This window comes from Trichechus manatus, unplaced genomic scaffold, assembly GCF_000243295.1.
Source record: "Trichechus manatus latirostris isolate Lorelei unplaced genomic scaffold, TriManLat1.0 scaffold00027, whole genome shotgun sequence".
Classification (NCBI taxonomy): Eukaryota; Metazoa; Chordata; class Mammalia; order Sirenia; family Trichechidae; genus Trichechus; species Trichechus manatus.
Window position 1 is genome coordinate 21,637,428 of NW_004443963.1, and position 20,330 is coordinate 21,657,757.

Genomic DNA, 20,330 nt, shown 5'->3' on the forward strand with positions numbered 1-20,330 from the left:
TGAAGGTGATTAAGGATTAGGAAAAACATTTTAGAATTTAATAAGGCCTGTTGGAGCTGAAAGCCAATAAATTGAAGATACTGTCAAGATGTAACAGATTTTTAAAAGTGCAGCTTTAAAAATTCCTTGGGAAAACAACGTTTTCTTAAAAAAGAAAAACTTGGAAGTGGATTGAACATAAAAACAACATGTTAAGAAGTCAACACAGAAAAACTTGTTTACAATGGTATGAAGTATCTGCAAACAAGCTTCTAGGGAGTTTACCAGAGTGTTAAAGAGTTACAAGAAAGGATCTTCTTTGGCTCAGAGCCCTCTCAAGTATGTGATAGAGCTATATACATCTTCTGTGAGATAAATGTGAAATAATTTTCAGGAGGAAAGTTTTCCCATTTTTAGACACTCCTCAAAGACAGAAAGCTTTATTTACAACAGCAGGGATTCAAGTATATGTTAGAAAAATTTTCCTATACACACGTCGTTTAACAGGCTGTACCTTTTCCTAAATAGGAAGAGATCTGCTGTTTTGGAAAGACCAAGGCAGCCCTCTGATAGGAAGGGCTCCTAGTTTTGAGCTCAGTGACTTTAGATATTTTATTCTTCCTGTCAGTCTCCTGAGCTAGAGCAAAGGATGTGGCTTGGTTAAGAGGCGGGGACTGGGCATATGTGTGTGTGTTTTCTCATTTCCGCTTCCCCTTTTCAAGCTGGCAGCAGCAGTTGAATGAGGACAGAGAGAAAGGCACAATATACAATATGATACCTTCTCACTGCCTTCAACTTTATCCCTATACCTGGGAAGGGGCTTGGCTCAGCTGTGAGAACCACCTCTCCTCAAACTTGGCTCCCTCCCAGTGGACAGGTAAGTGCAGCTTACACCTCAGTTTTAAGGCTGTCCTGATTTAGAAGGATGCTAGGAGATGGGATAAAACAGACCAGAAAGAGAAGTAGGCTGTGAAGAAAAGGGAAAATTGAGAGAAACACTCCCACATCCTTGACCTCAACCTTAAAAAAATTCATAACCATGCCTCTCAGAACAAGGAAGTCTTTTTACTTTTTTCCCCTACCTCATAACAGAAGAGCCCTGGTGGTGCAGTGGTTAAGCGCTTGAATGCTAATCAAAAGGTTGACAGTTCAAACCTACCAGTGGCTCCATGGAAGAAAGATATGGCAGTGTGCTTCCATAAAGATTACAGCCTTGGAAGCCCTATGGGGTGGTTCTACTGTCCTATAGGGTCACTATGAGTTGGCATCAACTCGATGACAACAGGTTTAGTTTTTGGGGTTTTCTTAACAGAGAGGTAATTCTAAAGTCACAAAACATCGGTTCCCCTGATGACCTGAATTAATATTTAGGAATTTTTCTTACCTAAGGAGTTCCTTGTTGTATGTGCTTTTGCTATAATTTCAATCTGATTCTAACTTTGAAAAGTTCTTAAGAACTAAAGTCTCCCAGCTTCATTGCAGATCCTATTCTAGTGCCCATCACTCTAACAACTGGGAATACCTAACCTAAATCAATTTTGCTTTTGTGGGTCTGACCTCTTTCTTCAAGAGCTACAGAAGAAAGTTGTTGAGATTAACTGCAGCAGGATATATTGGGGCTAGATATAAGGTAGGATTTGCACAGCTAGGCAATGCCACGCCAAATTAACTGGGAGACTAAAGATATAAAACCACCCATCAGGATTGGTTTTCAGGCTATCTAAGAGATGGATAGATAGATAAGTTAACTTTTCAATGACCTGCATAATACTAGGGGTCTGTGCTCATCAAGGAGTCCCTGAGGGGAACAAATGTTTATCATGCTCAACTGCTAACCGTAAGGTTGGAGGTTTGAGTCCACCCAGAGGCACCTTGGAAGAAAGACCTGGTGATCTACTTCTGAAAAATCAGCCATTGAAAACCCTCTGGAGCACAGTTTACTCTGACACACACGAGGTCACCATAAGTCAGAATCAATTTAACAGCAAGTATTTTTGTGTGTGTGTGTGTGCTTGTCAAATACTATTTGTCTTAGTTTTAGCCAGGCTGAACATATCACCACCTACATGAGTTTTGGGGAGGGTACAGGAGGTGGAAAAATACTCCACAGTGGGGTTTTCCCATGCCCCTGCTGTGCTACTGAGCTCACCAGTGGGTGGAGGGAAAGAGGTGGGTCCCTAGGGCAGATCAAGGACAAGATAAGAGAATCCCACAGAAGTGGTTCGGTAATACCCTAAGGGTGTGGGAGATATACTCAGGAAAGCCCTAATGACTCTGTTTACCACAAATGGTCCCTGAGGAGAAAGGCAAGGGGACTTTCTAGACCGTATAGGGCAGTGCCTAGGGTAGGAGGTTGGATACTTTCATCTTCTGTGTCCAAGCCTCAGGCTCAACAGTCATTAGACTGGAGTGGTTGAAAATAAAGACCTGGTGTGATTCTCCTGTGACACGAAGCATTATTAGGAAGAGGGGGAAAACTCATTGCCATCGAGTTGATTCTGGCTCATAGCAACCCTATAGGACAGAGTAGAACTGCCCCATATGGTTTCCAAGACTAGAAACCTTTATAGAAGCAGACTGCCGCATCTTTCTCCCACAGAGCAGCAGGTGAGTTTGAACTGCCAACCTTTTGGTTAGCAGCCAAACACTTAACCACTGTGCCACCAGGGCTCCTTCCAAAGGGAGGAAAGCCGGGTTTATTGTCTATCTCTGCTGAGAATACTATCAGAGATCACAAGCTAAAGCTATAACAGGAAGGATGGGAGGAGATCTAACAAATGATTTCTTATTCACAGGCACCCACAGGAGTTTAGACATTCTTTACAATCATACTAATAACACTTTCTCATATTTCACTTGGTCTTTTGAAAGTTAAGATGCAATCCTGTGATTAAGAATTGTGTAGTGGCTGCAGAAAACCAATGCAGTCATTTTCAGTTCAAGGTTTATAATTTGTATTCTAAAAGAGAATGAAGAGAGTTTGGTCCCAGCACAGATCGTGAGTCACAAGGTCCACTCTGGGCTATGGTAAAGGAAAAAAATCAGACATTTGTTTCCTCTTGCTGATTGACAACTGTTCTGTTTTCCACTTAAAGTTCAAAACCAAAATGGGTTTTCCAGTAGCTCTGTGATCTGCCCACACCCAGGCCTAATACAGATTCTGCATTGAGGTTAGAGTTCAGTTAAATAAACTGAGAGATGAGGATGAGAAGAGATTGGTGTAGATGTGGAGAAAGAAAACTAGGAAAGAATAAAAATGAGCATATATAGAAAGAGCTTCATTACCAAAGAAGTAAAAACATGAGGACTAATGGGCCACAACTACCACAGCCTCCACCAGACTGAGTCCAGTACAACTAAATGGTGCCCAACTAAAACTGACTGCTCTGATAGGGATCACAGTAGAGCGTCTGGGATGGAGCTGGAGAAAAATGTAGAACAAAATTTTAACTCACAAAAAAATACCAGACTTATTGGCCTGGGAGAGACTGGAGAAACCCCGAGAGTATGGCCCCCGGACACCCTTTTAGCTCAGTAATGAAGTCACTCCTGAGGCTCACCCTTCAGCCAGAGATTGTACAGGCCCATAAAACAAAATGAAACTAAAGGGGCACACCAGCCCAGGGGCAAGGACTAGAAGCCAGGAGAGGACAAGAAAGCTGCTAATAGGGAACCCAAGGTTGAGAAGGGAGAACGTTGACATGTCGTGTGGTTAGTAACCAATGTCGCAAAACAGTATGTGTACTAATTGTTTAACGAGAAGCTTGTTTGTTCCATAAACCTTCATCTAAAGTACAATAACAACAACAAAAAAAAGAATTAACGACATGGTTTCACAGCACTAACTCGATGGTCAAAAAACCTGCTCATTCTATCTCCTGCCTCAAGACTGAACCACGTGTAAACCACCCCGGATGATCTGCTATTTCTTATTCTTAATGTCTTTTTAGCCTATAAAGATAAAAACATTTAGTGTCTCTCAACACTGGGAGTTTTAGATTAGTTTTTTTCAAATACATAACTTTACTATTTCCTTCAACAGTTTATGAGCCTTCCGTTACAATCATTCAACATGGTAGAGGTGGAAGCAAAGAGGAAAGAAAAGGACAGAAAAAGAGCTCTTAGATGGTTTTCTTTAGATATTTGTTCAGCTAAACTTATTTGTGGGAGAGACGGGGTGAGCAGAGAGGGGAAAAGGATCAATTGCCATTTATCTTGGTATTATTTGTCAGATGACATTCTCCTTCCCTAAATCAACGGAGCATATTGAATCCCTCTTTCAATGTGCTCCACTGAAAATCCTATGGAGCACAGTTCTAGTCTGACACACATAAGATCACCATGAGTTGGAATTAAATCAAGTACAACTTTATTGGTTTTCTTTCCTGAAATAGATTGAACTTCTCCCTTAGACCACAGAAATCTCAGAAACAACTTTTCACCTCTGCTCAAATGGTATACTCAGAGTCATTTTTGTTCTGATGATCTTCCAAACAACAGTAACATGGAGGAGGGTTAGAAATTAGGAAGGTATTTCTAATCTATGAAAGAATGTGAGAGCCTGTTGTAGGCTGGGGATATGTGAAACAGGGACAGTCAGCTTGGCTTGAGGTTGAGTTTGTCCTGTCCACACACAGAGAAATGTCGATTGTCTGGGGATCCCCCACTACACTTTGCAATAGTCGTAAAGTGCGTCTTGCTGTGGATGGAGAAAGTCTTTTGCACCCCATCATGGAAACTCTGTTTCCTTTTTGATCCTCCCACATTTGCTCTCATTCTCACCTCCACTTTGCAGGCACTGCTTGGGGGGTGTAAGCACAATAGTAACATAGGGGAAGAGAGATCTTTCTGAGTCCTTGGGAGGAGGCCTAGAGTGCTGAAGACAAACCCCAGCTAAGTCTTGGAAACCAAGAGGGATGGGAAGAAGGCCATATAATATAACAAAGAAAGCACAAGTCTGGGACTCGGAACTTGTGCATTTGAGTCCGATTTATACCTCTAACATTCTTTGTGACCTCAGACAAGTCTCTCTCTTCCTGTCTTTTGCTTTCTTTCTCTACCTTTCAGTTTCCTCAGCTGCAAAATGAGTGTTCAGGACTTGGATCCCTTTCATCACTAGGTAAGACTGAAGGACCTGTTTATTGCTTATTTTTCATTTCTGCTTAGCAGCAGCAGCCCCTTTTCACCATCTGGATTTTACATACTCTGTGGTACCTTGTCACTCACTCTTTGTTCTTCCTTTCCTTATTTCTTAAAATGTTCCAACTTTTATAAACAACTTAGACCGAGAGCAGATTATTAATAATAGCTATCATTTATTAAGTACCTCCAATGTATCAGGGGCTTAGTAGACATTATCTGATTCTAACTCCCAATAACCCAGTAAGTTTGTTACATTATCTATTTTACATATGAAGAAAGTTAGGTACAGATAGATGTTATTGTTAGTTGCTGTTGAGTTGGCTCCAACTTATGGTGACCCCATATACAATATAATGAAATGTTGCCCAGTCCTGCACCATCTTTATGATTGTTGGCATGTTTCAGTCCATTGTTGTGGCCATTGTGGGTGCCTTCTAACATAGAGGACTCATCTTCCAGCACTATGTTGGACAATATTCTATTGTGATCTGTAGGGTTTTCATTGGCTAATTTTTGGAAATAGATTACCAGACCTTTCTTCCTAACCTGTCTTAGTCTAGAAGTTTCACTGAAACCTGTCTACCATGGGTAACCCTGCTGGTATTTGAAATACTGGTGGCATAGCTTCAAGCCCCACAGAAACATGCAAGCCGCCATATTACAGCAACCTGACAGATGGGTGGTGGTCAGGTATAGAGGGGATAAGTAATTTTACCAAGGATACATAGTCAATAAGTAGACAGAACCTGGATTCCACTTATTCCAAGACCCCGGCTCTTTCTACCATTTTACTTTTTATGGACTTATAAATAAAACTCTGGACTTAAAAAAAAAAAAAAAGCATAGACCATTCATAGTGAGCCCTTTAAAAATACGCCATGGTGAAATATCTGTAAGAAGAAATGATAATTGGTAGATACAAATCAGCAAGCCCAACCCATTGCCATCGAGTCAATTCTGACTCATAGCAACCCTATAGGATAGAGTAGAACTGCCTCATAGGATTTCCAAGGAGCAGCTGGTGGATTTGAACTGCCAATCTTTTGGTTAGCACTGAGCTCTTAACCACTGAGCCACCAGGGCTCCAGTAGGCCCATACTGGTTATTAAAATATTAGAATATAGTCATACCAAGTTATGATAAATAGCCAACTTCTCCAAGCTTTCTGAGTGGCCATCAACAACCCAGCTATCCCACCTCTTTCTACAAGTTTCCCGAGACTGGCCCCAAGGTGTCTGTGCCATATCAGCTGTGGACCGTAGGATCTAGCCACAAGACTATAACTGGTATTTGTTCTGATTGGTCTATGCTGCACCATATCCATTGCTGTCAAGGTGATTCGGACTCATAGTGACCCTATAAGACAAAGTAGAACTGCCCTATAGGGTTTCCAAGCTGTAATCTTTATGGAAGCAGACTGCCCCATCTTTCTCCCACAGTGGGTTCGAACCACTGACCTTCTGGTGAGCAGCCACATACTTTAACCACCGCACTACCAGGGCTCCTGTGCTGTACCATAACTATTGTTAAATACTGTGAATACCACAACAATCTGAAAAAAGTGTACAATTCCAGACAATCTTTCTCCTGCCAACTAGAATCCAGTGGGCCCTTTGCCATTACAACTACTCTATAAGTTGAAGAAAGGCAACCTTGCTTCATGATCACTTGCTTGGACCGGAGAAGGAAAACCAAGTTTATAAGACAAACAAAGAAAGCACTTTCTTACTAAGATTATCACAAAGTCAAGTGTAAATTACATTGGGTATACGCTGCCTCTTCTATACTATACTATATGATGGAGAGTGTATGTAATATATAAAATGGAGAATTTGCTAAAACAATTTCTGCTTTCCTTTATCCCACATTTCATTTACCACTGACACTTAGATGGTAATATTAGTTTTTAGTGGAAAGACCATACCACATGGAGTCAAACCAACCTGAGTTTAAATCTCAGCACTACAAGATCCTAAATATGTGACCTTGGACAAGTTGCACAGTTCTCTGAGCCTCCAGGAACAATGATTGGCTCAAATGTGGTTAACAGGATTAAGTGAGGTAGTTTATAGGAAGGTTTTATGGATAAACTTAATGTCAGGCATTCTGATTACTTATTGCTGTGACTTTATCTGTCTATTATCTACAGCTTTGACTTGTCCCTGTCAATGTGTAGTGTATCTCAGACTGTATTCCTAAAAAACAGAGGCTAGAAGTATGTGGTGTTCTCAGTGTTGCATTAATGACATACCCCTAAAGGTTTTCTGCTGCTGCTACAGTTATTGCTGCTGCGGGTGATTTTTGTTGAAAGATGCTCCTTTCATTTGTCTTAAGCAACTCCCTAGTCTTGAACCACTAGAGATAACTTCTCTTATCTAACCTCAATCCTGTCTGCTATAATTTCTGATTTTCACTACAACATGTTCAGAACAAGGAGAATTCTCTCCTTCACTACTTGGGTGTTGTCAGATTCCAGAACTCTTGGCAAACTGTATAGAAGGATTTTGGAATTTAACCTCTAGAGAAATGTAGAGAAGAGGAAATGTAGCAGAGAGGAGAAAATAAGACTTTGGGGTGATTCAGGCAAGAAGCAAGAAAACTGGTATAGGGTAGGAAAGTAGGGAGAGCTGATAGCAGACTTCAGACTTCATTGAAGAGAGATTAAATACAATATTGTAATATAAACCAGCAGCAGGAAAAGATAGTAGTCAGATTCCAGAAGAGACTTTTGATTAAGGAACAAAAACTTGAATAGAAAATTCAGAGAAAAAATATAAATACATATATACATATATATATATATACCCATAGAGAGAGATAGAGAGATTTATTAGATAGGAGAATTTGATCATTTATACCCTATAAATTCAGTCAGATATGGGTACCCCCATGTTATATCAATAAAGGATTGGTAAGATTATGCCCCAGGCCTTTTCCTCTTCACTACAACATGCACTAGATGTATACATTAGGAGCCAAGACTATGAGGAAAGTGAAGTGCGCTTGTCCTAGCACATATACTAGTGGCGGATTCTTGCTCCTGTGCAGGTACGGCATTTACTGAGCCCCTTCTGATGCAAAATAGTGTCCTACACCCTGAGATGGGTTCAAGGGAGAGGTTACAAGGAGTGGTGCATAATAATGAGAAAGGTAGCCACTTACCATCTTATTGAATACACTGCAGGCACATGTGCTAATTGCTAGAAGTAAAAGAGAGGAGATGACTTGATTGGAATAAATTTATAACCATTGGTACTGGAGATAAATTTATACAACTTTGAGTCCCACCAATTACACTTTCTAAAGAGTGAAACTGATATCCAAATAGAAAATTTAATTTATTTGCCAGAAGTCAATTAATCGGGAGGAAAGGTTGGGACAATATCCAAGCGTCCTGATTCCTAATCAGTACTCTTTTCACTGCACCAAACTACTTTGTATTTATATGTATGTTTTTATATGACTTGTCTGGAGAGACTTCACTGTGCTCTATATTATCAGGGGCCCCAAAATCTTCACAGCTATCTTGACAGCTGTGTGCACCCATCCTTGAGCTCTTTCTGATACTGTCACTGCTGATGTGTTTGTCTGATAATCATTTGTCACTTCCTCCAGATTTCCACAAAGAATACCCAGTTTCTTATCTCCCAGCAGCAAAGCTTCCTTCTGTTACCGCTCACCAGACACTTCTATTTCTCCCGGCCACCTAATATTGCTGTACCTAGAGTATTGCCATCTAACACCCAATGCAGAGGTCTCTACAACCCAAGTGCAGCAGAGATAGGGGAAATTAGTTTATTCAATTCCCCAGTCCATGTCCAGTACGTCACAGTTATAAAGATAAAATTAGATATAACTTGCACTTTTATCTCAAGTTTAAGACCATTGCTGCTTTTTCAAGTGAAAAAATTGTTGCATTCCACTTGAATTGTCCAGAAATGACTGTCCTTCTCAGTGGGGAGTAGAGAGAGCCCTTAACTTGTCTAGTCTCTTTGTTGCTATAACTTACAAAACCCATTTATTTGAAAATCGTTATTTGGAATTCTTAAGCAGTGAGGATTCTGGTTTTCATAGGTATTTTCAGTAAAACTCCAGCGCATCAGCAATAGAGATAGACCATATACAGGAATAGTCAAGAAAGTACAACTTTTTTAAAAATTATTTATAGGAACTCCTAGGACCACATAATAACCCTTAAACTCATCTCTTCTCTCCAAATTTCAGCCTAAGACATTTTTACATGATTGGTAAGCACATAGTTCTAAGCTTCTTATTACACTTTTGCAGCAGATTTATTTCCCTACGTGTGTCTATGAGGACTGTGTAAGGTACTAGGCTCCTGTGGGGAATAGTCACCTATTAGACATTTATTCATTTAGAAAATAAATATTGGATAAACAGCTACCGTGTGTTGGGTGCTGTTTTAGGCATTAGGGACGGAGCCATGAAAAACCCCGACAAAAACCTCTGTCCTCATGAAGCTTATACTCTGATCAAAAGAGTAACAATAAATGAGATAAGTAAATACAATATAAATTATGTTAGCGATATGAACTAAGAAGGAAAAATCAAGCAGGGAAGGAACCCAACAAAAATAAATAAAGTGGGTTGTAGAGGCCAGGCCTGGCTTCATGAAAAAAGGTGCTTAAGAGCTAGGCTTTGCAAGTTGAGTGGGGGCAAAGACAGAACAGCAGGAAGGGGGAGGGAAAAAGAATATGAGAAAACCAAAACCAAACCAAACCTCTGCTAGCAAGTTGATTCCTACTCATGGCAACCCTACAGGACAGAGTACAACTGCCATATAGGGTTTCCAAGGAGTGGCTGGGGGTTTCAAACCGCAGATCTTTGGTTAGCAGCCACAGCCCTTAACCACTATGGGCTGGCGTTAACAAGGAGTTTATGAATTTCCAGGGGGTGGAGGTGATATATTTTCGAAGATGTGAGAGGAATGTAGAATAGATTCATACCACAGAGGATGTTGAAAATCTAGTGCCTAAAGCCTTCATCTACCATTTCAGTTAGTAAGATTCTGGCACTGTGCTAGGCGTATGGTGGTTCAGCTGTAAAATGCCAAATCCAGAAATTTATAGTACGGGAACCATCAAATTTTAGGGCTGTAATGTCCTTGTTGGAGACTCTGGGTGGTGCGAACAGAGCATGCTTGGCTGCTAACCAAAAGGTTGGAGGGTCAAGTCCACCTAGAGGCACCTTGGAATAAAGACCTGGCAATCATTTTCTGAAAACCCTTTGGAGAGCAATCTTATTCTGCAACACATGGGGTTGCCACAAGTTGGAGTTGGTTTGAGGGCAACTGGCTTTTCCTTATTTTTTTTTTTTTTTTTTCAATATCCTTGTTGAAAAACTGAAACCAGAGAAAAGAATTGAGTGTTCAACGTTATACCATTAAGAGAATTGAGGAGTGAAGTGTGAGAGTTAGACCCCTTCTTCCTTCCTTCCTCCCTTACAAATTTCCCTAACCACCCAAAAAAGTGCCTGTGAGGACAGATTCTTGTGAGCTGAAATTTCCTTGTGATTTGGATGAGATCCGTTTCCTCTGGGCATTGAAGACAATAGACAAATTTTCTTTGACGTTTTCTTCTTTGGCTGACTAGAACATACCCATTAAATATTTTGAGGGGACTGGACTAGGTAAATAAGCTCTGATCAAGGCTTTTTAATCTCTTTTCCTAAATTGTTTCTAGTGGCAGCTTCATCCTCTCTTTATCACCTCATAACAGCTCTGACCAAAGGACATTAGTCATTTCTGATGTCCCTGTCCCATTTTCTGGCTTCCCTATGACATAGCTTAATTCAGCCATATAATTTCCCCAATAGCAATGATGAGAAGACATAGTCAGTGGACAATAGGCCACGTGCCCAGGGTTAATAAGCAAAGACTCCTAGAGCCAACTGCTGTATCTCCTGGGAGAAAAATATGTCTTGGGCTTGACCTGAAGTAAAAGAATTTAGATCAGATTGTAATTATATATTAATTTTCTCTCGATATATTTTGCCTTTAGCAAACAGAGACATCCAAAACAACTTTATTGTTTTAATGCATTTCATGTTCAGGGCGTTCTTCTCCAAAACAGCTTATTTAATGCTTAAATTGTTGAGTGCCCTCACTAATGATTTTGTTTTTAAGTGTTTAAAGAACAGAAGTCTTTGGTATCTGGCACTCTTCTTATTTATTTCCCTTTTATTCTCCCTTATCCCAACAGAGTAAAATTGAAGCTATGAAGATGAAGTTGTTTACAGGAGCTCAAAGGAATAGAGGGAAAAGAAAGTGGAGAGTAACTGTCTGCCTTCTGCTTATTCACTGTAGTGGGGTGTGAGGGTGGCAGGTGGGGAAGAGGCAAGAGGACAGTTACAAGTGACTGAATATACATTAGCCTGAAGACTTTTAAAGCTCTTTTTGGACAACTGAATGAGTCTTCCTCTCTTTCTTCCTTCTTGAATAAGTGCCTGGTTCCATCATTACGTATTGTTTGAAGGAATCTTCATGTGAATGAATAAATGAAACAAGAAGTAATGCAGAGGTGTTGATTAGGCAGTGTTAAATGAAATATAAATCTATAGGGTCAGAAATTATGTTGATAAACTGGAGGATTAAGTAAATCAATTAATTTGGAAATTCTCCCTGAAGAAAATCATCTTGGTCTGTGACTTAAAGAGTAAATATGTGTGATATTATATGCTTTGGGCAATAGATTCTCCAACATTCAAGCTATGGAACCTTGAATAAGTTCTCTTAAAAATGAGGGAAGCTATTACTTGCACAGACCTATTCTTAGGATTAAATGAGATAACGTATACATAATGCAGAGTACCCAGGGGACAAGAGACACTCATTAAAGGTGAATTATAGTAACTCATTCGAAATATTTGTTGACCATGCATTCAACTAGGTTTGGATAACCAATAAAATAAAGAGTCTCATTGAACTTACTCTCTAGTGGAGGGGGAATTAAATTTAAAATTATACAAATTATTTACAATTACAAATTGTTGTGAGTGTTTGAAGGAAAATGTAGTATGCTATGAGAGGTTATGAGAGGGGACCCAATTTAGACTGGGATTCAGGGAAGTTGTCGTAAAGAAATGGCTTTTAGGCTGCGACCTGGAGGATGAGGAGCTGTTAGCCAAGTGCACTGTTAGTGGGTACAGCAGCGCCGAGGTAGGAAAGTGTATGTCATGTAAGAGGAAATGAAAGATGACCTGTTTGTTCATGGTTGTATCAGTATATTACTCCCCAAGCACACTTATTAGAGTAAGGGGAAGGGACCTGGACTTGGTTTGCTAAGAGAGGTGAAAGACCTGAGGAGAAGTTCCCACAGGAAATATTTACTTCCCCTCTCCTCCTTGATGTTTGAATCTCAGTTTTCATGCTACCGCTAAAAGAAAACTAGATCTTCCCTTTGGGGGCTTGTTGACAAGCCATGGATACCTCTCTTTCTTTCTGTTGAATAAATGCCTCATGCCATCATTACGTACGTGACCTATCACTAACAGCGTTTACCATTCCTCTAACCGCAAGACAGAAACCAGAGACTTAGTTTGTTATTATATAAATCAAGGTGGTGTGGTAGGCGTAAGGGAGTGTTTTAAGCAAGCAGAAGACCTGTTCCTGCCTTCCAGGTCTCTCTTCTGCAACAATAACTCAGGAGAGAGGGAAATGGAAGGGTCTCAGTGGGAGCTGGACCGGTGGGCCTGCCCTACATAATAGCTTTGTGTGTGTATGGGTGGTGGGGGTGGGTAGCAGCTGCAGGGAGCAAAAGGAATGGGTTGGGCTCAGAGTGAGAAGGCTTGGTTAGGACTAGCTCTTCATTTAATAGGTATGTTGGAAACAGTGGTCTTTGTTGTCCTGCCCCTTCTTTTAGTGGCTCTCTCCACCTACCATTATTTCCTAACAGCTACCTCTCATAAACGCCACATGAATGAGTAAATTAACTAAGAAATATAGACTTGCTGTTGATTGTTGTTGTCGTTAGCCACCTTCAAGTTGGCCCCTGCCACATGGCAACCCCATGCGCAACAGAACAAAACACTGTCCGGACCTGCACCAACCCCGCGATTGATTGCAGATCGAACCTTTGTGATCCATAGACTTTTCACTGGCTGATTTTTGGAAGGAGATCCCCAGGCCGTTCTTCTTAGTCCGTCTTAGTCTGGAAGCTCTGCTGAATCATGTGCAGCATCATAGCAACCACTGACAGATAGATGGTAGCTGTGCATGAGGTGCATTGGCCGGGAGTCAAACGCAGGTCTCCTGAACAGAAGGCAAGAATTATGAAATATAAATCTTTAGGGTCAGAAATTGCATTGATCAACTGGGAAACTGACCGGCTGATAAGTTAGAAAGTGAAGGTCTTGAGCGTCCTAGATGCTAATTGCTTAAGGCAGTGTCCCCGTGTTGTTTTAGTAGTGGGATTTTTTTTTTTTTTTCCTGAGAGAAATCTTATATAAATTGTTAATATATAAAGCAGGAAACAAAACAAAACAAATCAGAACTAAAACAAACAAAATCCAGAACTACTATGGTTAGAGTGATACCCTGGTGTGGGACCTTAGACAAGCTGCTTAACCTTTGAGCTCCTCGATTATCTTTACAAGGATAAAATAAAGTGAATTTTATATATTGTAAATTTATAGATATTTTCATTTTAATGGAGGACTCTGAGATGCAAAATCCTCAAAGGTTAAAAAAAAAAAATGTTTTCTAACATAGCATTTCAGCTATCATTAAAAGTAGAGAATCTTTAAGCCAGAAAAGATTTCTCAATGTCCCCTAAATCATGTTCAAAGTTTCCAGACTTACTGATTTGAAAGACTTGCCTAGATACTTAGATTTTTCAGAACCTTCCTTTTTTTTTTGGAAGAAAGAAGATGGATTAAGCATCTCCTCCCTTCTCCTAAATGGGCTGGGAGGTCAAGGTCTTTTGTCCAGAGACGGGAAGATTTGGGGGGCAACTCTGACAGGTGATTTCTGAACAGAGGATGAGGGAATTGTCGCTGTATTTCAACTCTCAGGACATCATCACTGTGGCAGGAGGCCCTGAAGTCCGAGCCAGGGCCATGGAGGGCTCTGTGCTCAGCCCCACATCCTGGGAGAAACGGCGGGCCTGGCTCCGTCAGAGCCGTCACTGGCAGACCCAGGTCCTGGAAGAGGAGGCTGCAGCTGCCCTGCAGGATGTCTCAGAAGCTGAGCCTTCCAGTCTGGATAATGTTTTCCAGGAAGGTAAGAGGCTGTTAGACATCAGCTGGTCTGCCATGTTGTCTTGTGGTGGAGGAAACGTGACAGCAGACACAGGTCTGCAGAGCGATGGGCAGTGGGTACACTTTGTTGAGGAGAGTGGGCCCACAATGAGGCTCATTTTGACTGTTTTAAATGAGTTTAGGGAAAGAGGAGTAAAATAATACAAGGTATGCATTATGTAGAAAAGAGGCATATGATCAGAAAAAAGAAAAGGCCAAGTTTTTGCATCCTCCTGAGAAAGTGTCTGTAAGAACTGAGGATGGAGGAGATGCTCTAACAATGGCTTCAGGGTGTTTCTATTCTGACTGTGTAACAAGGTTACACTCAATCTGGATGCCTGGACTCTGACCACAACTCCATCACTCACAAGCTATGTGACGTTTGGCAAGTCACTCGCCTGAGCCGTAATTGTCCAATTGAAGTAATGGTACCTGTTATTATTCCTCTTCCTATTACTATTACTATAGTACTTCTTAGAGCTTCTTTTAGATTCAAGTGAGATAACAGACATAAGAGTAAAAATAAATAAATTATATACATAAGGGCTGTGCTTTTTGGTTTGTTTGTTTTTAAAGCAGAAGAATCTACTCCTGCCCCTAAACCTTGGAGAAAGGAGAGCAGTGAGCCTAACAATCTGGCCATTTTTCAGATTCCTGGGAAGAAAGGGGTGGGGAAGCAGAGAGAGAGGAAATATGTACTATTTTTATGCATAGGTATATTACTCTCAAACCTTAAAGAAAACTTTGTAGGAAATAAAAAGATTCAAGGTATGGGTTATATAATAATAAGCTGTGGGTGGGGAAGAGCTGTAGAATGGGGTGAGTTGCAGGGAAGAGGTCTGGCTTCCTTCAGCCCTCACAGTGATCTCGTGTTTGACTTTTCTAGGGAATCCCATCAATAAGATTGAAGACTGGCTGCAGGATTGTGGGTAAGTACTTAAGAGACAAGGGGATTAGATGTGGATGATGGTTGGATGTGTTAATAGCCACTGACTGTTGGGAATTCAGGAACAAGGGAATGGATTTGAACGGGGCCTGAGGAGTAGAACTGAGGTTGAGACTGGGGCATTGAATGGTTTGGGGGTGAGTATAGGGGCTCAGAGCTGTCAATCAAGTCTGGCTCTGGACTGAGACTCAATTAGGGTAGAAGGCTGGGAGTATAGGCTGGGTCTGGTCTAAAGCTAAGAATGGATGGAAATCTGCATCTATGGCTGATGGCTGGGCTGAGTTTCAGATCCCTACTCCTTTGCTTTCCCTTGCAGACAGGAGTCTTATACTCTAAGGAAAGAAGCAGAGTTAGAAACCTGATCATTCTTACTGAAGAGTAATTCATCACTAAGTGTTCTTTACTTCTGCTGCAGAACACAGCTCTAGGGACTAAGGGTCTACCATAGTTATTCAAAGCGGTAAAGAACTGGAGCAGGTACTTTAAGGCAAAGTGTAGTACCTCTTTCCACAGAAATACTGCACCATTTTAGGTTCAATCTACCTAGACATAGAGGGAAAGCTTCTATGGCCTATTTAAGACTGATCATTTGTGTGTTAACTTATTCTCAGAAATGTATAACTCCTTCCTGCTCTTTATATCCCCTCTAGAAGGGTCTCAAGCTTTATATAGCATTTAATCTACACTTCTGTATTAACCGATATAAATAAACTTATCCTTGCTTATTTGATAGGAAACAAATAGCACTGAATAATCCAAAGTTGTTTATTTCAACTCTGTTCCAGAAGGCAATGCCAGGAAGTATTTCTTTTGTGTTTACAAAATGCATTGTCTTAACATGGTTCATAATCCCTTGACTTCAAAGTAAATTGATGTTTTTAGTTGCTGTCCAGAAGATTCCAACTCTTTCAGAAGATTGCCAGGCCTGTCTCCCAAGGCACCACTGGGTGGCTTCCAACCCTGCAATCTTTTGGCCAATATTCAAGTGCTTAAACGTTTGCACCACCCAGGGACCCCTTAAAGTCAGTTAAAGGTCATCAATTAGGATGGTGGTGATAGGAATGTTTGTAGGTTTTGGTGTGTAAGAAATGTCCTAGGATATACAATGCTTCACAAGATATGTGCTAGAGAACCAATTGGCTTAGTAACGCCTGTATTTCATTAACTGCTCTTAAGTCCTTCAAGTCAACAGCTATTAATTGCACATTTGCTAACTGTCTGATTGTCTGAGTGGCCGAGAGGGGTGCCAAGTAGCTTAAAATATGCTCCTTGACTTCAGATACACTACATTCTAGTTGGAAAGAATAAGCTCACATAAATAGAAGGTTGTGAGCTCCAGAAAGCAACTTTCCTAACCCATGCTCTGTAAAGATAAACCCTGAACCAAAATTTATGATGAAAATGCAGTCTGGTGAATGAAAAGCCTACAAGGATTGAGCCTAATTTTTGTGCTAACCACCTGTGTAACTGAAGCAATAACTGAAAATCTTTCTGCCTCAGATTTCTCACTCTAAAGTGGGGGGTTAGAATAATAAATTTTTAGGAGTTTCTTGTGAGGTTTAAATGAGGTGATATATGTGCAAGTGCTTTAAGCTTTGCAGTAGTGTGTGAGCGGTAAGTTTGCTAAGGAGGCGCTTTATGCCTACTTTAAAAATACCCGAAATAATTTTATCTATCCATCCATCCATCCATCTATCCATCCATCTACCCATCTATCTATCTATCTATCTGAAAAAGTATGCCCAGAAGTGATACATACCATCTCTAGGAAGGAATAGGAATAAAATGGGACTTCAGTTATGTATTTAGTATTTTATTTCTTTTTTTATTAACAGGGATCTGAAGTAAATATAGAAAATGCTCACATGCCTGAAAATAGGGTGGCAGGTGCATGGGTGTCTGCCATAGTTTCTATACTTTTCTTTGTGTTAAAAAAAACTTCAATATTTAAGCTTCTTAAAGGCCACAAAGAAGTATATCAACATCTTGTAGGTTCAGAAAATATTTCCAGTTTTCTCTATTTTCTAATTCTCTCCAATAAGCACAAAATACTTTTTAATTATATGGGAAAAAGAAGAAAAATTAGAAGATAATGATAATGACCAATAATAATGAGAGAACGCTTGAATTTTGATAACAGACCATAAAGAAGATAGGAGAAAAAGCATTCTAAGTATGATTCCCTGACTTAACACAACCTTTGATTCTCAGACCACCAAGACCACAGAGGAAGGAGAATGGACAAGGAGCTCACATTCCCTGGTTATCTGTCCATGTTCTTGCCAGGTGTCCCAAGAGGCACTTAGAAAATTTTATTTCAAGAACACATAGCTTCCATTTTCTTTCCAAGGGCAAACCCCCTCTAGTAGCAAGAGAGTTTTGTTTTCAGATAAGTTCTCCAGAAACAAAGTTCACCAACTTTACTGTCAATGCCTCTCTAATTTAGTGCAATTAGATCTAGTGACAGACCATTCTGCTGCTAGTTTAGATCGTGTACCTCTTTTTAAACTGTGCCTCTTCTTTTTCTTTCTTCTCTGAAACTCTCAGGGAACTTTCTAAGGCCTGAATGTGTTCCTTGTGAATCATTAGAGGCAAGGTTGAAAGCCTAAAATTTGTCTGTGTGGGATTTTGCTTAAATCTATGCAGAGAGACATCTGTGGAAACTGCTGAGGAAGCTAAAAAACAGCAACATGCTTCTTTTCACAACCCAGCTATCCTCCCTATAAATTATGAATTGGGTGTACAGGAGGAGCAGTACCTTGACTCTTCTATTTCACACTTGAAATGTTGTTAAGAGACTGTTTTAGTCATCTAGTGCTGCTACAACAGAAATACCATAAGTGGATGGCTTTAACAAAGAGAAATTTATTTCTTCACAGTAAGGTAGGCTGAAAGTCCAAATTCAGGAAGTCAGCTCCAGGGGGAGTCTTTCTCTCTCTGTTGGCCTTCTCATCAGTGTTCCTCGGGACTAGGAGCTTCTCTGCGCAGGGACCCTGGTCCAAAGGACGCGCTCTGCTCCCGGCACTGCTTTCTTGACGGTTTGAGGTCCCCATCTCTCTGCTTGCTTCCCTTTCCTTTTATCTCTTGAGAGATAAAAGGTGGTGCAGGCCACACCCCAGGGAAACTCCCCTTACATTGGATGTGACCTGGGTAAAGGTGGTGTTACAATCCCACCCTAATCCTCTTTAACATAAAACTACAATCACAAAATGGAGGCCAACCACACAATTCTGGGAATCATGGCCTAGCCAAACTGATACACACATTTTTTGGGGGGACATAGTTCAAACCATGACAGATACCTTTTAACACAAAAGTAGAGAGTCTAGTCCCTGATCATTGATTTTATGGTGTAGCAATAACCCATGAAAGACCTGGACTTTGATGATGGCCATGAAGTTTCAAATTATGATGCTTAGCAAGGAGGCATCAGTAGATCCAGGCTCCTTTCCACACTACTGTGAAGACTGGGTAGATCTCACGTACACATAGAAAAGCCTGCTACTCCAAGACTTATCCTGAGCTAGTCCTTATAAAGACCCAACCAAATTAAACCGAATCTGCTGCCATCAAGTTGATTCTGACTCATGGCTACCCCATGGGTTACAGAGTAGAACTGCTCCATAGCGTTTTTTTTTTTTTAGCTGTAATCTTCATGGAAGCAGATCACCAGGCCTTTCTTCTATGGCTCCACTGGGAGAGTTTGAATCACCAACCTTTCACTTAGGAGTTGACTGCAAACCGTTTGTGCCACTCAGGGACCTAGTCTTCATAAAAAGACTATAGAAATACTCGCCAGAGCCCACATGACTAGAGATGAGACAGGTAGGACATGCACCCAACAAAAAACTTGTATTCTAATGAATAGCAGTGGGTTTTGCTTTGGACAAACCAAGAATTTTATCAGTGGTATTTTTTAACATAAAATTTATTAAAGTGTAACATGTTTATCAGGAAGTTATCAGTAGCAATTTTTTTCTGTTTAAGATAAGTTGCACTGACATATAAATAATATACTTACTGAAAAATGGACAAGTATTAAATAAATGGCTTGATGAATTTTCACAGAGGCAATACACCCATGAGACCAGAAGCAGAATACTACCAGAACTCCAGAAACCCTTTTCCTAATCGTTTCTAGTCATGACCCTGCCCCCAAGCAAATTTAACAATACCCTGACTTCTAACATCACAGATAAAGTTTGGATTTTTTGAACTTTACATAAATGGAATCGTACAGTATGTAGCTTTTTTATGTGTGCTTATTTTGTTTGGAAGTTCATCCTGTTCTGCATGCAGCAGTTCATTCTTTTTCATTGCTATGTTGTATTTAATTGTATGCATACCATACTCTTTATCCATTTTAAAATAAATGGAGATGTGGAGTGTTTCCAATTCTCAGTTATTATTAATATTGCTTCTTTTGGTGAGCACATATGCAGGCATTTCCTTGGGTTCATACCAAGGAGTGGAATAGTAGTATGTTTTAACTGTAGTTATGGTAATTTCATACTCCACAGCTGCAACACAAGAATTAAATGCAATAGTAAATCTCAGTATTCTGGCAGTTGACTATATGTATATATATGTAGTGTTTTTTAGTAGTAATACTCCAAATCAAACCCTAACATTATATATTATGGCATAGTTTTATAGTATTATGTTATACTAAGGAGCCCTGGTGGCACAACGGTTAAGCACTCTGCCACCAACTAAAAGGTTGGCGGTTCGATCCCATCCAGCAGATCCACGGAAGAAAGACTTGACCATCTGCTCCCATAAAGATTACAGGCTAGAAAACCCTACTGGACAGCTCTACTTTGCCACATGAGGTCCCCATGAGTCAAAATTGACTCGACGGCACCTAACAACAACGTTAGAATAACATATCGTCTTAGTCATCTAGTGCTGCTATAACAGAAATATCACAAGTGGATGGCTTTAACAAACAGAAGTTTATTTTCTCACAGTCTAGTAGGCTAGAAGTCAAAATTGAGGGCCTCAGCTG

General features: G+C 40.3%; 1 protein-coding gene across 1 annotated transcript in view; it reads left to right on the forward strand.

The window, feature by feature from the left end:
* Positions 1-585: 585 nt before the first annotated feature.
* TESPA1 (thymocyte expressed, positive selection associated 1) overlaps positions 586-20,330 on the forward strand; it is a 30,081-nt gene continuing 10,336 nt past the window's right edge. Inside the window, exons 1-3 of the mRNA XM_023729082.1 lie at positions 586-856; positions 14,152-14,359; positions 15,263-15,305. Coding sequence (XP_023584850.1) covers positions 14,197-14,359; positions 15,263-15,305 — 206 coding nt within the window. The 5' untranslated portion in view covers positions 586-856; positions 14,152-14,196. The remainder of the gene's footprint in view (positions 857-14,151; positions 14,360-15,262; positions 15,306-20,330) is intronic.